Genomic DNA, 15672 nt, shown 5'->3' with positions numbered 1-15672 from the left:
AGTACACTGAACTCACCAAATATTACGTAAAGATGGATACAAATGCAAGAGGCTATTTTAAGACACTTGCTATTCTGACACTGTTCAAACAAACAAATGATAGTTATATATGGTGTATTTAAATGAATGGGATGCCAACTTATTACATCAGGTAGCAAGGTACTTTTTTTTACATACAAAAACACAGCATTTCATTGGGTTGAGCAGAAAGTTTCTTCAGGCTAAAGCGCCACAAAGTTCAAATTTAATTGTGGCTCTGTCTTTGTAAACATTTAAACTCCAGTATCCAAGGCACCAGAGGTTCAAAGCTACAACAAAAGCTGTAAGATACTAGATTTACAGAGTGGACTGAGTTGATGTCCACTTATCATAGGAGAGGTTACTGTTAGTACTACAGGGCGAGAAGACAGTCGATGAAAGGGTTGCTTCCCTGTACCTCCAGGTTAGAGAATGGGTGTGTCAAACTTTACTTACACACTGAATGAAGGTTCAGAGTACCCAGCCTTCTTGGCACCTGGTGTCCCATCACCATGTGCCCCATCTGGTGGATCTTGTTCTACTTGAGAAATTCAACAGCGCTGTGGCTATTGGACCGGCTGGAACAGCCTTGCTCAACCTGAACCCAAATACTGTTTTTCTGTTGTAGTGTCCATTAATGGATTTATGGAGTGGAGGGAGCTCATCTCAGGAATATTTATAAGTCATATTCCTGACTTATAAAACTGATTTTATTTTAGAATGTAGCACATATTAAATAACATCAGTGTGATTTTACTTTCTTTATTTAAAAAAAATACATAAGGAAGGCATTTCTCTTGTTCCACTGGTCCCAAAGAAGCCCAATTGCCCACTAGCATAAGATTTTCTTATTCATGTCTCATACGATCAGTTTAAATTATGCTAGAATAAATCACACAATGAGCAACGACTTTTCTAAAAAGCAGCTGGAAATGGGATAGTCCTCCCTGGCACACCACAGGAAGTGTTGGATTTCCGTCTGTTTGCCCTGGCTGTTTGCCGTGTTTTGGCTGACAGTGCGTATACTGCCGCTGTGTATTCCTTGGATCCCATTCTTTCATCCTCACATCAAAAACAATGGCCATCATGTGCTCTGTTGCCACTTGCTGCCCTTTCACCACCTCCTTCTCCCCTCTTCCAAATCTTTCCATCCTCATCACCACCTTGTCTTTATGTCTCTGTCTTTTGTGTAGTTAGCCTCATTTTCCACCCAGCAGCATCCCTCCACCCTCTTTTTTTGTGTTTCTCTTCTCAACCATGGCCTCTCATCTACTCGTACTTTTAACCTGTACTGCATGTATGAAACTTACAATCATTCAGAAGAAAGGCAGGGGAAAGAAAAAGCTGAATAAATAAGTGGAAACATACAATGAACTTTAGTGATAAACTAAAGATTAACACATGTCTGTGCAGAGCAGGGGCAGTTCATTATAACTTTGTATGAAAAGAATTGTTATTCATTGTTGGGCTCAGATGGCTGGAGCTTTAATCTGGACTAGACCCAGATTCAATACTGCCACAGTCTACTGTGCGTGACGTAGCTGAGTGGTAGAAAATCGTCATCATTTTGCTGCACACATTTCTCCTTCTTTAGGAAATACAGCTTGATCCCAGAATTGATGATGATTCAGATTCTGTGGCCTTTTGAGTCACCACAGCTCAAACCAACATAACATGAACGCATCCTAATAAAACACAACTGAAGTGAATAGCTTTTGGAAGACCAGTACATCCAATGAGCATTTTACGCGCACACAGTAGGTTGTTGGGGGTTTTTTTTATGCTTGTTTTTATTTCTTTAAATTGCATGCTAAGCATTCCTTTCTGAGACTAACATTTGTTACTGATGACCCTCTAACCAGTAAATCTTGAATCATTGTAAGTTGACAGCAGCTACATTGTGATTGTCCCGTATATAATGCCGGCACAAACAGGTGTTATTTCTCATTTATTTGTTACAGCAGCAGGATGCACTTGAAGCTCAACTCTCCCAACAAAAATGACTGATACAGGGAAAGCAGGATGAATAGCAGGTGGATATTAAGGTGGCTACGGGGCAGCAATGGCACTGACAGGAGAAATGACATTCTTCAGCTTAAATCAATCCCTGAACTGGGAGGGCGTGGTTGGTATAGGATATGAGAAGAACAAATCATTGCTCTGTGTAAGATCTATTGCATGCCTGAAATAGCTGACTGGCTTCACTATATAGTGTGGGAAATGATTGCTCATGTATAAAATAATGAATAGGCTCTAATTTTTGTGGGGGTTCAATTTTAATGGAAGGTTATTTCAATAAGATTAAAGCAAGAAAAGCTCTTCTAATGGCCATTGCACAAAGGAGGTCTTAGACTTATCATGTAAATTATCAGGTAATAGTGATAAAAAAGTTTTAAGCAAAATTTCCATGTAATTAGCTGTAAAACTAGAAGATCTAAATCAAAAACCAACCACATACTTTTTGTATGTCTCATATAAAAAGGTTTTTATATGAGACATACAAACATTTCTTAGTTTTGGTTAAAATGCGAGCAGCTGGATTTTGCTTGCTTGTGACCTGTAGTATTGAATTCATACATATTTTTACATTTCAATGAAATGTTAAAAAAAAAAGATTAATTTTATGAGCTTTCAGCACATTAGACTTCAAGAAAGGCTCAGATTTATTATGCCTTGTCTAAACCCTCACACGGTACCTTTAATGCAGCCTGTAATCAAAATAACTGTATTTCCCAAACCTCACTGAGTCCTAGGGGCTCGTCGTAGCTGGGGAAGTCCATGCACCAAGTAGAGATTTAAAAAGAAAAAGACAGAGCAAAGCTTTCAGTGAGGCCACAGCTGTGCTATTAGCGTCCTGTTCCACAGCAGAGAGCGGCTAAATTAAACCCCACACTGAGAAGAGTGACAGGAATATGAGGACATCAAAGTATCATGCTACAAAAATGGGATCATGTTTGTGCTAGTCTGGAAACCACACACACACACACACACACACACACACACACACACACAACTGTCTCTCACACCAGTGAGCTAACTCACAGGAAACCTACATTGATTTTTTTTTCTCTAATGTGCATGAGTGCACATTCAGAGACACTCACACAGGGGACCTCCCCAGCTTTCCTGACATGGATTAAAATGAGTCTGGATGAATCATTAAAAGTGAATGTTGTTCACTTCTGTCATACAGGCAGGAGAAAAACTCGTAACAGCACATTAAACCTGCTGTCGTTGCTTCTGAAGTAAACTGCATAAATTAGATGACGTATTTTAAATGTGCCGGTAAACACTGAGGTACAAAGATCATACTTGTGCAGTGTCTGTCATAGAAACTCTCACTTAGAAGAGTCCCTTTGACACTGACTCTAGGGGTGATATATCTAGGATCATTTGATAGATCCACTTCTTTCAAACATTTATATTGCACATTTGTTTTTATTTCATCAGATAGTAATTAAACTGCTAAACAATCTTCGACCTTCCTTTTATCCAAAATTCTTACAAGAGTAGTCGACTATTTGACTCCCTGATATAATTCTCAAATGTGTACCTTAAGCAGATAAGGCATAAGCTGAAGAGGAACTAGCATCTCCCACTAATTTAGAAGATTATCGTTTAGCCTGGAAAGCCAGTTTGTCTACTCCTCTATCAACAAAACAAGGACTGAACAGTCACTTATATTTGGTCATTAGAGGACTTTAAGGAGAGCTATTCCAGTGGAATGTAACTTTCTGAAACCCACACTGAAAGTTTTGCTACTTCAAAACCTTCCGTAATTGTGTCCCAACAAGCTTTTCTAATATTCTGGCAATAAAAGGAAGTTTTGAAATGGTCCTATAGCCCATGGGTAGGGACAAGTCCAGGTTTGGGCTTTGTTTTTCCAACAGGAGTTGGACAACACCGTGTTTGAAGTAGCCTGGAACACAGCCTGATGGCAAAGAGCAATTTGGAGGGACCGCAGAGGAATCGATAGAGTCAAAGAGTTTAACAAATTAGATTGTGGGTAAAATATCAGCTGAGCTTATTGAGGGTTTCATTTGGGTTAGTATTTCAGAAACAACATCCCCAGAAACCAATTCAAAATTGTGGCATGTCTGGCATCATAACTAAAATGACTATTAGACCATGATTTTTTTTTTATGCCGTTAATTAATAAAGACCATTAATCGATTTTCTTAGAAATAATAAATTAGTGGGGAAACCACTCACCGAAGCTGCTTTTGTTCAGGTGTTGGCAGCAAATTTTTCTCTTTGTTTCTGGTGGAGATGCAGAGCAATGGTTCTACTTCATGCCCTGGCATAGTCCAGATTTACAAAAACTCTCCATGCCTAGAGCTTCACACATTCACACAAACCATTTACATGTTGTTGTTTTGTTAGTAAATTTAACATAAACATCTATCCAGATATTTACACAAATGAATTTAAAAATGCAAATCCTTCTATAATAGTTAACTGTATTATTTCACAGTCTATAACGAGACATGGAGTGTTTGGATAGTGTTGTTATCGTTGAAGTAAACTGAATGCAGCTCAGTGTCCATTATAACAGCTGAACCCTCAACATTCCTGCATGTTCCTACGTTTTGAGTTCATACAAGTTTTTCTGGGGGGGTTTCTGCCTTGTGCTGCTCTCAATAGTAGCAATAGTCCAGTAAATGAGGCATTCAGGGACCCATCTGTTAGGGCCAGCCTGACGTCAGCTGGGCCCATACACACCAAGGGATCACTTGGGCCTTATGGGGGCATGCACATATAAACACGCACACAAAGTTTCCACAGATGCATCCTTTTGTAGTTCAAAATAGGGAAAAAAGTGATCCAAATGGTCACAAGAACAGGGCCATCAGATGTAATGTGGAGATTTACAGTTGAGTACACATGGAGGAATTTATATACGGTCTGTGACCTCTGTACAAAAAGATGTCCTATGGTTAATGTGACTGTGATGTAACTAATGCACAGCTGTCTTGTGTGTGTTGTATGTCAATTAATTTTAATTTTCAGTGGCTACAAAATTGCATTTTTGTAGTTGCATTTTGTGTGCTAGCAACCAAAGGAAAAAGCTTCATGACAGCCAGACTCTCCAGGAAGAATTTGCAGATTGCCCGATCAGTGCTTTCATTTTGCTTCATTCTAAGTGATGAACCTAATAAAAGTTGCTAAAATAAAATTTATTTACCATAGAAACAAACAATAAGACAACGGCCAACAAGAACTTAATTATGTAGAAACAATAAAACAAAAAAAGTTCTATTGGCCTTAGCCGAATAATTAAAGAGAAAGAAAGAGAGCAGTCACTTTCATTTATTTACACGGCGTTGCTTCGTGGTTACCATCACCACCATCACCATCATCATCACCACCATCACCATCATCATCATCATCATCATCATCACCATCACCACCATCACCACCATCACCATCATCACCATCACCACCACCATCATCACCATCACCATCACCACCACCACCACCATCACCATCACCACCACCACCACCATCATCACCATCACCATCACCACCATCACCATCATCACCATCACCACCACCATCATCACCATCACCACCACCACCACCATCATCACCATCATCATCATCACCACCATCACCACCATTACCACCATCATCACCATCATCATCATCATCACCATCATCATCATCACCACCATTACCACCATCATCACCATCATCATCACCACCATCACCATCATCACCATGACCATCATCATCACCATCACCACCATGACCATCATCATCACCATCATCATCACCATCACCACCATCATCATCACCATCACTACCATCATCATCACCATCACCATCATCACCACCACCATCACCATCATCATCATCACCACCATCATCATCATCACCATCATCACCACCACCACCACCATCACCATCATCACCTTCACCACCACCATCATCACCATCACCACCACCACCATCACCATCATCACCATCACCACCACCACCATCATCACCATCATCATCATCACCACCATCACCACCATTACCACCATCATCATCATCATCACCACCATTACCACCATCATCACCATCATCATCACCACCATTACCACCATCATCACCATCATCATCACCACCATGACCATCATCACCATGACCATCATCATCACCATCACCACCATCATCATCACCACCATCACCATCATCATCACCACCATCACCATCATCATCATCACCACCATAACCATCATCATCATCACCATCATCATCACCACCACCACCATCATCACCATCATCATCACCACCATCATCATCATCACCATCATCATCACCACCATCACCATCACCATCATCACCATCATCATCACCATCACCACCATCACCATCATCACCTTCACCACCACCACCATCACCATCATCACCTTCACCACCACCATCATCACCATCACCACCACCACCATCACCATCATCACCATCACCACCACCACCATCATCACCATCATCATCATCACCACCATCACCACCATTACCACCATCATCATCATCATCACCACCATTACCACCATCATCACCATCATCATCACCACCATTACCACCATCATCACCATCATCATCACCACCATGACCATCATCACCATGACCATCATCATCACCATCACCACCATCATCATCACCACCATCACCATCATCATCACCACCATCACCATCATCATCATCACCACCATAACCATCATCATCATCACCATCATCATCACCACCACCACCATCATCACCATCATCATCACCACCATCATCATCATCACCATCATCATCACCACCATTACCACCATCATCACCATCACCATCATCATCACCACCACCACCATCATCACCATCATCACCACCACCATCACCATCATCACCATCATCATCACCACCATCTTCACCACCACCACCATCTTCACCACCACCATCATCATCATCACCCTAGTCCTTTTGCCCGTTAGCCGCCGCTCACCACCCGATGACTCTCATCCGTCCTGACAGGCCCACTTATTGGCCTTCAGTGGCCAAAAGGTGAACCCTGATTGGTCAATCTCCTTGCAGTTTTTCCAGGCAATGATCTCTCACAGGTGTGTCACATGATCTGTGTGCCAAACTGTTAAGCGATCATGGGCGGGGGAGTATGGGGGGGACGTGCTCCCCAGAAACAGGTCAACAAATGTCACAATAAAAGCATGCAACAAAACTGTAAGAATAAAACAACATTATCAAAAATGATAAAACACAGCAACACATGCAAAATAATTAAACACACCAAGTTAAAACATGCCAATTACAACATGCAACATTACACCTTGTGAAACATGTTTCCTGTTTTATTTTGATAGTCCCTAGTCCTGTGTTCAGTACGTTCATTCGGCTTCCTCCCTGTCTCATTATGTCTGTATATCCCATCCCCTCGTTATCCTCTGTGTGTTTATTCCTGTCTTCCTCTGCCTCTTGTTGTTTTCCCACATTGCTGTGTGTGTCGTCTGTGCTCTGCGGTTTCTTAGTTTTCTGTTCCAGTTCCAGTCCCAGTCCCAGTTCCTAGTTTCCAGTTCTAGGTTAGGTTTCCTTGTGTTTGGGTCTTACAGCAAAGAAAGGCTTTTTGTTATTCCTTCATGTTATGAAGCATGCGTTTGGGTCCTACAGCCTTGACATTTTCTGTCATGAGCTGTTTTTAAATGTAACACATCTGTTACTTTGACCCATCACTCTGCATGATATCATACGTGGTCCCTAACAAAATCCCGTATCACACAAGACAAATACAGTTCCACTCAGGTTGTTGTGACTACTGTTTATCTATCACATCTTTGTACTAATTATTAATTGAGTAATCCCTTTGCTCACTGCTGGCCTACATTCCCTCTTTTTTTCTTAGCCATCTGTCTCGTGCTTGGCTGTATGATCTTCCCGGATGGCTGGGACGCAGAGGTGATCCAGGACATGTGTGGTGAGGACACTGGAAAGTATACCTTGGGCAACTGCTCTGTTCGTTGGGCCTACATTCTGGCTATCATCGGCGTGCTGGATGCCCTCATCCTCTCCTTTCTGGCCTTCGTGCTGGGCAATCGGCAGAGGGACTTCCTGCAGGAGGAGCTGAAGGCTGAAAACAAAGGTGAGGATTGGAGAAAACAAACCAAGGCAGAAAAATTCATTGGAAATAAAGAGCATCATTATGTTATGTAGAAAATTCATGACAAAAGGTTAGTACACCATGTTTAAAATGTAAGGTTTCACATATCAGGACATAATAAAAACTAATTCAGTTCCATTCAATTCCATTTTATTTATATTTGTTGATATATATTTAGCACCATATCACAACAATAGCAGATAAATGCAGCCTCATATGAACAATAACAGATATTATTATCATCATTTATTTAAAAACCAAGCCAAAATCCAGACGCTGGCTGTGACAAACTGCACTGGGGCTATTAGAGTTGTTTTTCAGGTTAAAGATAAGATTTTCTGGAGAAAACCTTATTGCCAAAAGTTTTCACTTACCAATCCAAATGAAGAATGGGTCATTCTCAGGAGCTCAGTGCGCAGAGGTCACCAACTTTTTGCAGAGTCCATAGCGACACATCTCCAAACTTCATGTGCCCTTCAGATTAGTGAGCAGCGCTTAGAGAGCTTCATGGAATAACTTTCCGTGGCTGAGCAGCTGCATCCAAGCTTTACATTACCAAGCACGATGCAAAGTGTCAGATGCTGTGGTGTAAAGCACACTTGACTCTACAGCAGTGGAGTTGTGCCCTCTGAAGTGTCTGGCAATCCAAATGAAAATCTGGATTTGGTGGTAGCCAGGAGAACAGTACTTGTCTGACTGCACTGTGCCAAGTTTGGTGAAATTTAGAGATTATGTTGTGGGGTTGTTTTTCAGGAGTTGGGCTTGGCCCCTTAGTTTCAGTCAAAGGAACTCTTAATGCTTCAGCATACCAAGACATTTTGGACAATTTCATGCTCCAAATAATCATTTCCAACTTTGGGAACATTTCCAGGATTGACAACATGACTACACACCAGTGCACAGAGCAATGTCCATAAAGACATGGATGAATGAGCTTGGTGTCGAGGAATTTGACCTGCCTGAGTACTGACCTCCACCTAATGGGATTAATTAGAGCAGAGACCTGTGAGCCAGGCCTTCTTGTAAAACATCAGCCTCTGATCTTCCAAATGTGATTTTGGAAGAACAGTAAAAGAAAATCCCATAAACACTCTAGAAACCTTTTAGAAAGCTTTCCCAGAAGACTTCCATCCATCCAACCATCTTCTTCCGCTTATCCGGGGCCGGGTCGCGGAGGCAGCAGCCCAAGCAGAAAAGCCCAGACCTCCCTCTCCCCAGCCATCTCCTCCAGCTTGTCTGGGGGAACACCAAGGCGTTTTCAGGCCAGCTGAGAGATATAATCTTTCCAGCAAGTCCTGGGTCTGCCCCGGGGCCTCCTCCCAGTGGGACATGCCCAGAACACCTCACCCAGGAGGCATCCTTGTCAGATGCCCGAACCACCTCAACTGGCTCCTGTCGATGTGGAGCAGCAGCGGCTCTACTCTGAGCCCCTCCTGGATGGCTGAACTTCTCACCTTATCTCTAAGGGAGAGGCCATCCCAGAAGAGCTGAAGATGTTATATCTGCAAATGGTGGGCCAAGGAATGGGATGTCACTCAAGTTCATATGCATGTGAAGGCAAGCAAGCCAATTCTTTTGGAAACATAGTGTACATTAGAGGCAGTAAACGCATTAGAGGCTTATCTTGGGAAATCTTCAACAGAGTGCTAGTGACCAGCTATCAGCACTAAAGCAATACCTGAATGAGCAATTGCTTCCTGTATAATATTTCACTCTCTGTAATCGTGTGATTCTCATTTAAGCCTTGAAAATAAACTGTGCACAAGAACTGGGATAAGCTTCTGTCTGAAAGTTGGTTCTGCTTTTGCTTTTCATCAGCAGAGTACATTCAGACAACCACTTACACTGACCCACACCTGTGGAAATTTAGAGTCTCCACTGAACCTAACTTGCATCTCTTTGGAGGCCTTCATGGTAGAAACCATACAGGCACAAGGAGAACATACCTAACACAATGGAAGTTACCATAAGGTGCTTTATATTGTATAAAGCACCTTATGGTAACTTCCATTGTGTTTTGGTGCTAAATCAATGTGTGCAAATACATTTTGAGTTGAACTGAATTGAGTATTACAGTAGGAGTGTTGACAAGTCCTTCAGCAAACAGATTATCAGACTGGAGTACATTAACTGCATTGGCACTCACAGACAGTGATGGCACTTCTGATATAGTGACTTAACTATGTGACCAGAACTCCCTTTATGTATGTATGAAGTATTTGGCTGTTGCAAGATTTTTAGAAACATAGTAATTGATCCCTTCTTATGAACCGCAAGCAGTCAAGTATTATTTGAAAAGTGAATTCTGTATAAGCTCTGGCAGGCAGCGAGCTTTAAAAATCAGTCAGTGCACAAACTGAAACATTACGTCACATTTGGATATCTCATAACATAATTATTTAATACTAAATAAAGTTAGAATACTGTTAAAAGCTGTCAGGTCACAGCCACTACCAGGCATGTTTTCATTCAACAACCTTCAATCAGTCAAAGTGTGACCTTTGTCCTTGTTTCTTTTCCACAGACTTCATTGTGTCAAGGGTAAGTGCACATGTACGAGTACATCATGTCTTCAGTCTGTGGTTTCATGGTTGATTTACTGTATTTATCACATCATGAATATAACAGACACTAAACTCTTCAGATTTAGTCTGAATAATATCCTGTTATTATTTAGAATAGAAATACATGCTGCTCGGTATCCCATTTCAGTATTTTTTTTATTGTATTGCCAGTAAAGCAATACAATAAGATTTTCAATTAGCTGAAAAGTGTAAGCAGTTGCTGATGAGCCACTACTTTTGCTACTTTTGTTACCCTTTTTGAAAACTGACGGTATCCATTTAAAATTATATCTGCAACATGATTCAGAGAGTCTCAATACTTACTATCCTGTGCATATCCATGCATTTTTCTTAATCGCTAATTTAGTCACGATCAATTTGTCAAGTAATAGTGTCTGTTTTAAATTGCCAGTTATGTCAATTTAAAATGGCACAGTAAACAATTTATTTTCAGTCTGAGCTTCAGCTGACCTGCTGTCAGGTCAGATATTTAGCATTTGTCCTCACGAGAGCGATGGTGTTCCTTCACTTTAGAGACTCTTGTATACTCGTGTATCGACTTGAGTGAATGCAGGCTAAAATAAAAAGCACAGAGCTAGAAATGCGAAAGAATTTAGTGGGTGGTCACATGTAGAGCAAAACATCCCCGGGCACGTTTTCCCAAAGGAGCGGGACCCACTGCAAGTGGATGTGTCAAGACGTCAAGTCGGGAAAGGCCTTTCACTGAAGACTGTGCGTGATGCAGGATGTCAAGCTTCTGTGTATATTCGTCAATGTGTGTGGTCTACTTAAAAATCTCTGCACACATAAATGGGTGACAGGTGTGTCACAGGAAAGGTTCTGTGATTACAATCACTGGAGGTAGTACTGTGAATATCAACGGTGCTTCTTTGAAGTCTTTTTTTTTTAATTTAAGCTATGAAATATGCTCTAATTTCCGGTATTAGTAAAAGATATACTGAAATGTCCTTTATGAAATAAAAGCAAATGATGCACAATTTAACGAGGTGCATCCACCATCTGACCACTCAGAGATGCAGTTCATTATGAAAATTACTGTTGCATTTTCCATCTTATGCCTCGGTTTTGCTCATTGGCGTCGGCCTATGAAACACTTATATCCTTGAGTTTTTCTTCACTTCTTTCTTTGAGATCATGACTTTTTTTTTTTTAATAAAAGAAGTAGGATTTAAGTTCAAGGATTCAGCTGTATCCTGTGGTGTTCATGCGATGTCAGGTTGATTTAATTTAAGCACCAATGTCATTGATGGGATAGCAATCTATCACTACTAGCGCTAAACAAACCAGCAGACCATCATGAATGTGAAATGTTCAAAATGCGTGCACAGTGAGATCCTTTAGTTACCATAGTGTTACATTAAAACTGCTTCCTTCCTTCCTTTAGCTCCATCTTGGTCCACCTCTGCGAATGGATGGTGTAAGACCCTGCAGTTTTGTCGAGTTAATCTCCAGCATGTTCTCCTTGCATGTGCTTTGATCAGTTATGGCTGAGAACTTGATGGCTTTCCTGTCTTGTGAGAAACTTTGCACTTAACTTTTACTTATCCTTATTTTCTAATTCTGTTTAATTAGCTTCCTTGTCAAAGAAAATGCTCAATACAATTTACAAAGTGAAAGTAATTTTTAGAGCAAATTGAATGTTAAAGGAAAGTGTTCAAAGTTTTTGGAAATATGGTCATCTTCCTGCGTCCACCTGCATCTGGACGTCAAACAGGATCTTACCGCAGTCTTTCTCAGCCATCATAGGGGGCAATATATATATAGTCTATGTTTCTCATTGGTCAGCACTGGCCCACGCCAGCTATGTTTCTCATTGGTCAAGGCTGGGACCGTCCTTAGTTTTTTGGCTTACTGCTTCAAGGAGGGCTGTGGGTTGCACTTTACATACCTTAAGTATTCAGTGTATAACTGAATAATTAAAACCAAAGGCACTGATCCATTCTCTTATGCTCTTCCAGTTCAAGGTCGTGCTGGTTTGCAGCTACTGTAGGGAGAAGGGCGGGTACACCCGGGTCAGGTCGCCAATTTGTCACAGGGCCATGTTGTTGTTAATAATTATTTTTTTTAATTATTATTATTATGATCATCATGATGATCAATTATTCATTATGATTTTATCATAAAATTAGGACAATTTTCATATCCCTCATAAATTGCTTTTTGACAAAAGGGTTTATTCCCTCTCTCTGGTGGATTTGACTCTATATGAAGAAACAGAGGTGACTACTCTGGGAATGTGTTACCTTCCCACAGGGGAACACAGCCAGTTTTTCAGGGCCTCTGGTATAGCCATCATATCCAGGTAGTAGATGACGGATACTAATTACAAGGACACTAGTTCAAAATTTACAATTTTAAAAGCTAATGAAAAGCAAAGTTATTGGCCGATAATAATCGATGGTTTTGAGATTGAATTTCAGAAAACGTAGTCCTTTTGCTCTTTACATGTTCTATGCTTAATGATGAAAAAATCTTGTGCCTTGTCTACAGATTCCTCATGTTATGTATCTGTTCTTTACAGAACAAGTAAGATACCCTGTAGTCTGGAAAAAATAACATTAAAACATGTGAGAGTTGATTTTCAATGTCAGATGATTTGATCTTGTTTAAAAAATGGCAAACATGAGACGCATGGATGCTTGGATGAGTGGAAGACCATGAGAGGGAAAGAAAGCCTTTCTCAGTTCTGTTTAACAGAAAGAACTTAAGATATCCCAAAATTAGGAAAAGTCCATTGTTAAAGAAGTTAAAAATTATGTTAAATGTAACACATAGCTTAAATAAGTAGAAATATATGTACCTTAATATGACCACATAAGTATCTTATCAAATGTCCAACAACCATTGACCACAACGTGACCCTGGAGAGACAGCTTCTCCAAAGACAAGAGAAGTCAGCAAAAAACTGCAATAACTTCAAGATAATGTTCATCAATTTCAAATTGTGAAAACATTTAATATCTCACCATATATAGTGCATAATGTCAAGAGATTCAGCCAGTCTGGAGAAATCTCTGCAGCACTGCATTAAAACAGAATCAGGCAGGAATAGGTTTCCTCACTAGTCCAGCAGCTGGTCTCCTTGGTTACCTCCATGGATATTTACAGACTGTTAAGAGCGGATTCCAGCTGATTGCATTTTTTTTTTAAGTTTATTTGCACAAAATCATTTAAAAAATAATGCAAAGGTGACTGAGAGGAAGCTTGAATTCACGGTTAATAGGATCAACAATGGGAGTTCTGCAAAGGGACAAGAGTGAATCCAGAGTGAAACGAGAGGGCTCAATAGGTACTGAACTATGTCCAAGAGTGAGTGGACTACAGTCTTACGTGGCAGTGAGCATAAACATGAGGGGTATCTTAGGAGGCAGATCGATTCCAAGAGGGAAGTGACCAGTGGCAGAGGGCTTGCAGGCAAGTGAGTATTCCAGGTGACAATTCCAGCGATTATCACTACAGGAGTGAAGACAGTACAGTCTACAATACTCTGCCCAGAGGTGGAGCCACCATTCCAACTGAAGCTTAGATTCACTGAGAAAAACAAAGAAAACAAAAGAGAACCCAGCCGTGACAGTATTGCTGCCATCTTATTCAAAATGAGCTATTTTTCATGAAATATTAGGTCTCAGTTTAATCACTTGATATGTTTTCTATGCTCTACTGTGAATCATTTGTGGGTTTGTGAGAAGTGATTTAAATCTTACACATCTCAGATTTCTTGGAGTGAGGGTTTTATTTACTAGTTAGGCTGCATTATTCATAATGGTCAACAGGGGCGCTTTTGTGTGTAAATACATTATGTTGTGCTGTCCTTTCTTTTGGAGCACTGACGTTATTGCAATGTAAATCTGAACCTATGCTTTAAAAGACTGGTGGTCCTCAGTTAAAATGGCAAAGCAGCTGTATGTTGGTGTTTGCAGTGTAATGTTCTTTTAGCTCTCCTCCTTATCACTCCAAGTTCTTTGACAGCTTTAACCATATTAGACTTACCGTTGTGATGAGGCCCACCACGTCAAATATCTGATGCAGTAGGAATTTAATTCAATTCAGTTCAATTTTATTTATTATAGCACCAAATCACAGCAACAGTCGCCTCAAGGTGCTTTATATTGTAAGGTAGGCCCTACAATAATACATACACTGAAAAACCCAACAATCATGACCCCCTATGAGCAGCACTTTGGCGACAGTGGGAAGGAAAAACTCCCTTTTAACAGGAAGAAACCTCCAGCAGAACCAGGCTCAGAGAATTTAGTGTTTACAAACATACATAAATGTCAAGAAACATAATGTGCAAGAAAAATCCCCTCACACTGTAACTGGGTCCAGTACGTATGTATTTCTTGGAGGCGCGGCACCTAACAGATAATACAATATTCAATAACCTCCACATCTCACCCAACATCCAACCAACTTTGGGTAAAAAATCATTTTCATTTGACGGTTTTGTTTGAAGAATGAGTCATCTGGTAAGTGCTGGAGCTATTAATATCCTTCTCCACAGGCAGCCTTCATCAGCAACATTCAAACTCAACCCCCATCCCTCCCCATCCAGCCTGTTTGTGACAAACAGGAGGTTCATCCAGGGGCAGCTGTGACTGGCTAAATAATGGATGCCTCAAATCAGACTGCTGCTTGCTTAACTGAGTTTAATTAAACTTGATCTGACCTTGGTATTCACAGGCCAGTAAGTTGCTCCCATTTGTATTTGTGACATTTACAATAGTTTTCGGTTCTTTTGATCCATCAAAAGAAACATTTTTTTCATTGAGTTATCAATAAACATTAATAAAACATTAAAGACCTAAGCTCTCATGGCAGAACTATGAAGGTTTATGCATTTCAAATAGACATAGCAGCTCTAAAGGATAAAATTACATTGAAAGTGTATCAGAATGAGGCTGCAAAATCTGTAAGAAAAACGTTAAAGAC

At 40.5% G+C, this 15672-nt stretch overlaps 2 protein-coding genes across 4 annotated transcripts in view; both read left to right on the top strand.

Annotated features, from left to right (window-relative positions):
- The window catches only part of LOC146669067 (uncharacterized), a 576742-nt gene that overhangs the window by 298898 nt on the left and 262172 nt on the right, over positions 1–15672 (top strand). The gene's annotated exons all lie outside the window — the stretch shown is intronic.
- Positions 1–15672, top strand: part of lhfpl4a (LHFPL tetraspan subfamily member 4a) — a 31197-nt gene that overhangs the window by 9418 nt on the left and 6107 nt on the right. Inside the window, exons 2-4 of one of the 3 annotated variants that reach the window (XM_085405504.1) lie at positions 7901–8137; positions 10680–10696; positions 12125–12157. In XM_085405504.1, coding sequence (XP_085261630.1) covers positions 7901–8137; positions 10680–10696; positions 12125–12157 — 287 coding nt within the window. The remainder of the gene's footprint in view (positions 1–7900; positions 8138–10679; positions 10697–12124; positions 12158–15672) is intronic. The other 2 variants (XM_085405506.1, XM_085405507.1) reach the window with 2 other exon arrangements.

Source organism: Rhamphochromis longiceps, linkage group LG5, assembly GCF_057381845.1.
Source record: "Rhamphochromis longiceps isolate RC_006_pf linkage group LG5, R_longiceps_female_GT1.1, whole genome shotgun sequence".
NCBI lineage: Eukaryota > Metazoa > Chordata > Actinopteri > Cichliformes > Cichlidae > Rhamphochromis > Rhamphochromis longiceps.
The sequence above is the reverse complement of the archived record's forward strand: the minus strand, read 5'-3'. Positions and strand labels throughout refer to the sequence as shown.